We start from the raw sequence: 9,894 nt of genomic DNA, 5'->3' as shown, positions 1-9,894 counted from the left end.
CTGTTTTTGCTTCAAATTTCGAAATTATACAATCTAATTTAGATTCAAAACTGCTCATATTGCATGTATGCAGCATCTTTGTTTGGATCATGATTAAAATGCAGTGGTTGCCTCTAATTTTAAATGGAAAGGGGCACATTACATGTTATTTATTTTATTTGGGGCTTGTTTTAAAATTTCAATTTAGTTTTGTTATTTACATTTACATTATATTTAAATGTTGTCATTTAGCAGACACTTTTATCCAAAGCGACTTACAAATTAGGACAATAGAAGCAATCAAAACCAACAAAAGAGCAATAATATGCAAGTGCTATATTAGTATATTATTATAGTGTTATATTTCAATTTGACAAACAAATGTGTAGCATTTTGTCCAAGCAATAATAAGAGGACACATTTAATTTATAATTTGTCTTAAATCTCGTTTTGTAAAAAAAAAAAAGTGAATCGAATCGTGAAATCAAAATCGTGAATCGAATCGTGAGTTGAGTGAATCGTTACATCCCTATAATCCAAGCAAGGTTATGTTTTCGTGATTGTGAGTCTAGGCGTTCGGAGAGACCAAAGTCAGTCTGGCTATGCATGACTAACTCGGCTTTGGCACAGCCTCGCCAAACCTAGTCAAGTCAAACCTGTGAATCATAAAAACAAACGAACAGAAGTGATGCTTCATCCAGGTTGCTGCTGATCTCATGCAAAGCGCTTGAACGAGGTCCAGCGCTCGAGGCGGTATCTGCTCATGCCAAGAACAGAAGAAGAAATTATGTTTCTGGAGTCTGGACTGTCTTTACATTCAGTTAAATACATGTAAAAGAATCTGAATAGGAGAATGTGAAATTGATATTCATGGGACTTAAATGGACCAGCTGCAAACTCAAATTTCCCATTTGAGCACCTTAGCTCACAGTATGCTATTGCTAACCGCTAGACCACAGCTCTGATGATGATATGCTTGCATGGACTCTAAATTCTGTTCTGTTGTTTTGTTTTTCAGGATTTCGCAGGAATGAAGAGATGAAGGCGATGGAAGTTTTGCCCATTTTAAAAGAAAAAGTGGCCTTCTTGTCAGGTGTGTTGTCCATTTGGTTGTCTAGTGGTCGTAACATACTGTACAGAGTGTGTGCCTTCAATGCTTCCACTATAGCAAGTGTTTTAGTTTAATTGAAAAATGTTCATTACCTGTATACAGGAATATTCCAAAAGGATAGTATGAAAGCTGGTTTCCATTTCAGACTAAAAAATAAAAAAGATAATTGTGGTGTATAAAGGTGCAATTCTGTAAAGTCGCAATTTTAATTTTATTTGTTTTTAAAAAGGTAAAAAAGCTTCCATAAGCTCAGGAAATGACCTGAATCAGACATCATGTTGCATCACATCAGTGTTATTTTAGTTATTTTATATATTATTGTAGTATTTATTAATTAATTACTTAATTAATTTTGAATTAGCTTTAATTTTAGATTTTCTGTTTTAATATTAGCTTATCATTTTGTAAAAGTTTGTAATATTGTTATGTGTTTTTGTCATTTGTTTTTAATGCTTAATTTATTATTATTTTAGTTTTATCAATTTTAGTCCTTAATTTATTTCAGTTAGTTGCCAACAGAGCATGTGAGCGGAGCGGGAGCGTAGGGGTAATATTTCTTTAAGAGCGCAGAGCACCTTTCTGAAGATTCCGCTCCGCTCGCTCAATACGCTCAGTGCCGCTCGCTCAACCCAGAATGCCGTTTGGTGATTTGTTTGTTTGAGATCGAGAATCTGTAGAGATCGAGAATAGTAGAGCAGTTATGGAGTTCAGATATTGTTTCAACGAAGTTGCAAGCCTTATACATAAATGTAAAGTAAAAATCAAAGTTAAGAATGAGCCCGGAGAAGAAACTGAGAGGGAGTGCGGGGAGACTGTGCTCATGTTTAATCAGTTAAATCCCCAGATTTAAAATAAAGACTTTGAGACTAGACTAGGGCTGTGCGATTAATCGAAATCGTCATAAAATCCCGATTTGAGCTTGCGCGATTTCTAAATCGTTTTATAGCACGATTTTCCACGCCCCCGACCTCCCGCAGTATGCTATCCAAACCAATCAGAAAGCTGTATGCCTAAATGGAGCACGAGAACAGAACAGACCAGGTGGGCAAACGTAACGCCAGGTTCACACACTCCGTCTGTGGTGCGTATTTTGTCTGTACACATGTTAAAGGATCAGAGCGTTCACACTGCACACGATTACGGTCCGGCAGTGCGCTCCAGGAGCGGTGCGTCTGCAGCAGTCATGCTGCGATCGTTTCCGCACGGAATCTATTTCTGCTGTTCTGCACGCGCTGAATTAAAGTGACAACGCATTAGTCGCGGTAAAAATTAACATGGTTTGACACGGAAATTTAGTAATTACACCATAAGTGCATATAATTAAAGTCTACTGTTTCACAGTCAACACATGGCTTTTTGGCTAGATTTAAAACAAGGAAAAGTGCACTTTTAGATAAACAAGGCAATAATAGATGGCACTCGTGGAGGTAGTTAAACAAAGTTATATTTATTGAGTTTAAACGTGAATATGTTTATGAAAGATTGTATTACCGTACTGTGATAAAAGAGAATCACGATGCTGAAAAAGCATTTTCAGAAACGACGTTTGGATTTGAAATCAAAATAATGGATAAATGTTGTGTTTGTGGTAAACAGCCGCGGATCAGGAGCGGACTGCAAACGCGTCCTGTACGAAAGCAAAATGAGTCAGTGCTGCTTCTACACCGCATACACATACAGTATACGCACTGCAGACGGAGTACGTGTGAACTTGGCGCAACAAATCTAGTTCAACATCTGAGGCAACGCCACAAAGAGCTCTATAACCAATGCATTTTTTCCCCCCTGCCTTATGTCTGTTCTAGAGACATGTTACAGCTTTTTAAAAAAGCTCTAATTGGTTTTCTTTTGGAAATATGTTTCAAATTCACACTGAATGCATTGACTGTAAAGCATGTCGGTGTGTGTCAAAATCGCGATTAAAATCGAAATCGCAAAATTGATAAAAGAAATCGCAATATTTTTTTTTGTCCATATCGCACAGCCCTATTTGAGACCCGGATTTAAAATTGACACATCCAAGCATGTTGCTGAACTCTCACTGTATGACGTTACAGAATGTTGTCCGGTCCAGTTCCTTTCACACAGCAGTGTTGTGTTTCTGTTAATCTGCATGTTTACATAAAGATACTCTCGTGTTGCGGTTATTTACTAGCGAATGCATTGTACATTCCGCTTACAGTATATCGATGGAACACGTGGGACATACCAACTATACAAACTGTGTAGGGAGAACCTAAACTGAGCCATTCACTATATAGGCTACTACAACCAGGGCATCGCTAAAAATGAGTGTGTGAGTTTGTTTACAGAACGCTGTTGTCACTGCTGCAAACTCCCATTTAAATAATTATTCAAAAAATATAATTTCCTTGCAGCCAGTGGACCCCCTTTCCAGTGTAGGCCGCTGTGCCTCAGCCCCTTGAAGCCCATGCATTAATGCGCCCCTGGAAAAGTCTCCTTCTAACTTGCTCTCTGAGCTTCTGTTTGGCTCTTTTAGTCATACAACTAACACACCAGCACTAAAATGACTCGGAAACATAGGCTGTGTCTCCATAGGGATGAGTAACCATCACACACATGTCCCAAGATACAACAACAAGCACAATCAACAGGCATGAGAGTGTGCTTAAAAACTAAAGAACAGAGCAGAAGAACTGAACCTGCAGAGAGCCCTAAGTGTGAACACCCAGTGATTTCTGCTTATACATGCAGTTATGTGCAATTTATTTATTTATATTCCTGAACATCAGAGGATAAGAAGGATTATCCTATTACAAACACACTCCATTAGTGAGATTCGGCACATTCGCTGGAGAAAATCCTCATGGATATCCCAGCCGCTCAGTGAGTTTGTTGTGCTGGAGTTGATGCATTTTGACTTCGTAACACAACCTGGAGCCATGAGAGGAGGATCAGTGGGAGCAACACATTGATTACTTATTTCTCAATGCTAATGAACTTAGGTTTGGTGTATGACTGTGACCTGGGTGATTCAAGGAATTATTATTGGTAAAAACAGTGGTTGAAGTTGAATCGTGATGCATGTAATGCCTATATTATCTTTACTGTTGGTCCACAGTTGTTGTTGTAGGAGCTACGACCCAACAATTCAACAGTAAAGATAATGTAGACCTCCACAAATACATCAGAATACCATTTTAACCACTGCTTATACCAATAACCAGTGTTGGGGGTAACGCATTACAAGTAATGCGAGTTACATAATCAGATTACTTTTTTTCAAGTAACTAGTAAAGTAACGCATTACTTTTTAATTTACAATAAAATATCTGAGTTACTTTTTTTCCCATTCATTGACTGACAGCTCTCCTGTCCCCATGTTGAGAGAAATCGGGAGTAAATGCAGAGGCGCTGTGTGAACATGATGTTACTGTAGTTCTAGACTAAATGTGAACACATTACTCAATACTCATCTCACTTGCACAAAAACAGATTCAGTATTCCTTAAGATGAATGAAAACAGTGTAATGCAAACCTGCAATAATTAAATGTATTAAATAGCACAAATATCTTTTATGCATTTAATCCCATTTTATTAATCAATATCTTTGCTGCTGACCTTCGATGATCCAATTCAGCCATAGTAATAAGCAAAAATTACTTAAAATAAACATGACATTTGTTTTTCTTTCTTTTTGTTTCTATAGGCCAGGGGTGGCGAACGTCGGTCCTGGAGAGCCGCAGCCCTGCAGAGTTTTGCTTCAACCCTAATCAAACACACCTAAACAAGCTAATCAAGGTCTGAAGGGTTACTAGAAAGCTACAGGCAGGTGAGTTTTAATTAGGGTTGGAGCTGTACTCTGCAGGGCTGCGGCTCTCCAGGACTGGAGTTCGCCACCACTGCTATAGGCTTTAGTCAGTAGACGTAATTTGGCATGAAAACAAGGCTGTGTTTCACATATTGAATGGACTGTGCTTCCTGCCCTTTTAGATTAGTTCTTGTTTGTGCTATTTGCTGTTTCTTATGCCATCTACTATAGTCTGATAATGACATAAAACACCAATTTACCCATGTGACAGGTAAATGTGCACCAAAATACAGAGTATGATTGGATGCAAAGCTTTTGATGTTGGGATAATGGGATATGAGAAGCATTTTCAAAAAGTAAAGCCTATTTAGTTTTCTACCAGCTGATTTAATGTTTTGCACTCCTGCATTGTTATTTCTCCAGGGGGCAGGGACAAGCGTGGCGGTCCAGTTTTAACATTCCCATCACGAACCAACCATGACCGAATACGACACGAGGATCTCCGCAGACTCATCGCCTACCTCGCCGGCATCCCTAGGTATTGACACACTTACTCCCTACTCGGCTAGAACGAGCTCTGCCCACCAGGAGAATATGAACGCCTTTGGTATGGTTTAAAAACATCCCAGGATACACCTGCTGGGCATTTCTTTCACTATCCGTTCAGACACATTCCCTTGAAAAGAACAAAAGCAACTGGATTGGATCCGGTGAATTGTGCAGTGAATGTGCCAACTGTCCTGCTGCTTACCGCCGTGTTGCTGTCTTTTCCTCATAGTTGGGCGCATTGATCTGTAATTGACCTGTGAACTAGGGATGCTGTCTCTTCATATGTGATGTTTTGTCGTGCTTCTAAAAATTTAATGAGGCAGGACAAGTCTGCACTTCAGTTCAATTCCTCTAAACGGCTCTGCCGAGCAATCGTACTCTATAAACATGTTTGTTTATGGAGCTTTAAGCATCTATTAGTCAGAGCATGAGGGTGGCAACTCTGGTACAGTGCAGCTACAGAGAGCATAGCACACTGTGACCTTAATGGGTGTTTCTTAAAGTGCTGGCACTTTTATCTATTGAGTTGATTTTTATTACAACACATTTTATTTATTTTATATATGAGTATATTGTATCTGTTAATTTTATTGTTTCACTCTTGTCCCAGAGTCAGATTTGAAATTTGAAAAAGCATACAAATCATATTAAAATATACCCTTTAAAAAAAAACTGTGATATCCTCAACAAGTTAATATAAACATTTCAATATTTATTGTGTGAAAAACTATTTATCAATTTGTGATCGTTTCCACCACAATTAACAATTTTGTACCTAATAAATATATTAAAGATAGTGAACATTAAAGTTTAGTGTACTTTGTTACCAAGCAGACATCAGTGCCAGTGGATCAGTGTTATTTAAGTATTATTTATATGCTGTTGTAGTATTTAGTAATATATTAGTTAGCTTTCATTTTTATATTTTCAGTATTCTTTTAGTATTTTTGTGTAGATTTGTCATTTTTATTAGATTTTTTTTAATATATATATATATATATATATATTTCTGTTTAGCTTTATTTTGAGTTTAGTTTTAGTAATTTTAGTTCTTTAACTTAGTCATTTTATTTCAATTAGTTGCCAATGCATTATTTCTCGTTTTCGTTTTAGTTTTTCATATAAGTTTTCAATTATATTTTATTTCAGCTTTATTTAAATCAAAAATGATTTCTTAATAGTTACTATGCACTCCAGTGTTGCTATAGTTTTGCTTGAGGTGAAATATGAGGCATGTTATGTGTGTAGAAAATGAAGCTGTCGTGTTTTTGTGTCATAAGCTGTAATTTTGTCAAATTATGCTTGTGAAAATATGATTTGTGTATGTAGGATGCATAAAATTTAGCTATGAAATTATCCTTAGCAAGATATAGGAGTCTGTTTTGTTCCAAAAATGTTCAAAATGTAATTTCCACCACAAAACGAAGGGTGAAATGATGTGAACTGATAATTTAGAGAGAGAGAGAAAATGTGATATTAGCAGACAGATTGAGTAAAGTAAGGTGTTTCAGGAAACACCGATATAGCGTTTTGCTTCTTTTTTTAACCCCCTTCTCTTCTCAGAATGGATTTTATAGCTGAGAGCAGCATGACTGTAATGTAGGATGCATAAAATTTAGCTATGAAATTATCCTTAGCAAGATATAGGAGTCTGTTTTGTTCCAAAAATGTTCAAAATGTCATTTCCACCACAAAACGAAGGGTGAAATGATGTGAAGTGATAATTTAGAGAGAGAGAGAAAATGTGATATTAGCAGACAGATTGAGTAAAGTAAGGTGTTTCAGGAAACACCGATATAGCGTTTTGCTTCTTTTTTTAACCCCCTTCTCTTCTCAGAATGGATTTTATAGCTGAGAGCAGCATGACTGTTTGGTATATCATCGTATTTGGCATATTTATTAAAACATATTCCTAGGGCTGGACGATATGGCCAAAATTTATATCACGATACATTTCTTAATTTCAGTCGATACGATATAATTCCGATATCGATATGAGCACTATTTATCTGAAATAGAAATCTTTTATAACATTATAAATGCCTTTATCATTACTTTTGATCCAATTTTAAGCATCCTTGCTAAATAAAAGTATTAATTTCTATAATTTCTTTCCCCAAAAAATAATAAAAATTATACTGAATGGAATAGTGTTACAATTTTAATTTTTTTTATTTCAGATAAATGCTGATCTTTGGATCTTTCTATTCATCAAAGAATCCTGAAAAAAAGTACTCAACTGTTTTGAATATTGATTATCAGCAAATCAGCATATTATAATGATTTCTGAAGGATCATGTGACACTGAAGACTGGAGTAATGATGCTGAAAATTTAGCTATGTATGATCACAGGAATAAATTACATTTTAAAATCTATTCAAATAGAAAGCAATTTTAAATAGTAAAAATATAAAAAAAATTGTACTGTTTTTGCTGTACTTTGGATCAAATAAATGCAGCCTTGGTGAGCACAAGAGAATTCTTAAAAAAATCTTATGTTCAAAAACTTTTGACTGGTATTGTAGGCTGATTATTCTTATAGATTGAAACAAATGTGCTTCAGCCAGAAAAAAAAGGTATGAAAAGTGCTCCGAGTCGCTGCAGAAAACAAAAAAAATTGAACAACAACAAAAACTGGAAATGTTGCTGGAGACGGGCTTATTGAAAATGCAAACTGACTGTCTGCCAGCAGGAGGCGCTTTTAGAGCGATAAAAGTAGTGGTTTCCCTTGTAACGGCTGTAATCAAAGCAGCTCTGCTCATGAACGCTACTTTATCAAATCAAATGAAAATGCCATCGAAACTTTTCTGAAGACAGTTGGTTCCCTTCAGAGATACATTCATATAAAATACCCGCGCCGTGTTATGATTTTTCATGTTTATTCAACGAAGTCAAATGCCACAAATAAATCAATGTATGGGAAACACTGTATATCGGAATATCGAAAATGTGTTTAAAAATCATATCACCGTTATTGAAAAAAATTATACCGCGATACATATTGATATTGAATTATTGTCCAGCCCTACATATTGCTCAGCCAGTAATACTGCAGTGAATTTAGTCGCTCAATACTTTTAACTAGTGGGAAGGGAATAGAAACACAGAGATTTAGAGGGGGCACAATGGGAAGAGTGGTTGGTTGGAAAGGCAGCGTGGGCATGATCAAGAACCTGCCGCAGTTCAGCCACTTCCAACAGCTCTTCCTCCTCCTCATCATCCTCACTCACACACTCTGTCCCCTGCACCCACACAGTCACACCAGAAAAAGCAAAAGAGAGTGATCTACTGTTACAAAGCAAATCCCCTAGAGATAAAAAAGAGAGACACACAGAAAGATGGGAAGGGATGTATCATGATAAAGAGAGCGAGAGAAGGAGCAGTCATCTTTAGAGATGGAGAGCGGGCGAGTGTGCAGGGAAAAAATGGGAGGGCGAGCAAGCCAGTGAGCAGGAGAGGGAGGGAGAAAGAGAGAGAGAGAGTGGAAAACAGTGTCGCAGTCGCACACGGCTGTGTGTGTGTCTACAGCTCATCATTACCAACAGCTCCTCGATGAGACCCTTTCTGATGTGAAATCGGCCAGGCTGATGTTTGACTGACAGCTGCGTGAGACGCGCTCTGGATTTCAGAGTAATGGACTGATACAGTCAGCAGTGCAGGTTGTGTCACAGAGCTTTTAAGACAGGTAGAACCTTACAGATTGGATACTGAAGGCCTTCAGCTGTCTGAAAGCAGGTTTTGTGCTCATTTGATAAATATTTTGCAGCTGTGCTTAATGGGTAAGCTCTGGCATGCATCTCTCCCTCCCTCCCTGTATGTGCCCTCTGTTGTATGTGCATTGATATATATATATTTTTTTGATAAGGGAAATCATTTTTCCCCCTTTATTTTTAGTTCCTCCAGTTGCGTTCGTGCAGCGGTTGTGTTTGTTTCTTAGCTAGGAGGTTGCACTATAGATTATGTAATGCAAAGAGGATTAAAGCTCATATTTTGTTCTTTCTCTATTTTTTTCCCCCTGTCATCCAGCGAGGACGTGTGCAAACATGGCTTCACGGTCATCGTGGACATGCGTGGCTCCAAATGGGATTCCATCAAGCCTCTGCTGAAGATCCTGCAGGAATCGTTTCCCTGCTGCATCCACGTCGCCCTCATCATCAAACCAGATAACTTCTGGCAAAAACAGAGGACCAACTTTGGCAGCTCCAAGTTTGAGTTTGAGGTATGGTCATCTTTCAGTCTCTTACTTGTAGGGTTGTGTTGAGAGGCATAGCTGGAGATGGATGTTGTTGCCGTTAGAGCTCACTGTCCATCACTGCATATTCACATTTTGAGAGAGTTTTTTTTTCTTTTTTGGCATGTTTTGATTATTGCATGCTTTAATATACTATAATTAGTGTTGTTCTTTTAACCTGAAAGATGTATATGAGCAGTGTTGAAATCAGTGCTTTTGGTTGTGGTCATGATTTTAATTTTGAAAGAAT

The 9,894-nt window shown here is 37.4% G+C and overlaps 1 protein-coding gene across 1 annotated transcript in view; it reads left to right on the top strand.

Annotated features, from left to right (window-relative positions):
- LOC107591604 (triple functional domain protein-like) overlaps positions 1–9,674 on the top strand; it is a 57,304-nt gene extending 47,630 nt beyond the window's left edge. Inside the window, exons 3-5 of the mRNA XM_016280802.1 lie at positions 998–1,072; positions 5,287–5,401; positions 9,440–9,674. Of these exons, the coding sequence (XP_016136288.1) occupies positions 998–1,072; positions 5,287–5,401; positions 9,440–9,674 (425 nt within the window). The remainder of the gene's footprint in view (positions 1–997; positions 1,073–5,286; positions 5,402–9,439) is intronic.
- The last annotated feature ends 220 nt before the right edge of the window (positions 9,675–9,894 follow it).

This window comes from Sinocyclocheilus grahami, unplaced genomic scaffold (genome assembly GCF_001515645.1).
Source record: "Sinocyclocheilus grahami isolate Dianchi unplaced genomic scaffold, SAMN03320097.WGS_v1.1 scaffold144.1, whole genome shotgun sequence".
In the NCBI taxonomy this organism is placed as follows: domain Eukaryota; kingdom Metazoa; phylum Chordata; class Actinopteri; order Cypriniformes; family Cyprinidae; genus Sinocyclocheilus; species Sinocyclocheilus grahami.
This window is presented reverse-complemented; position numbering and strand designations above follow the sequence as displayed.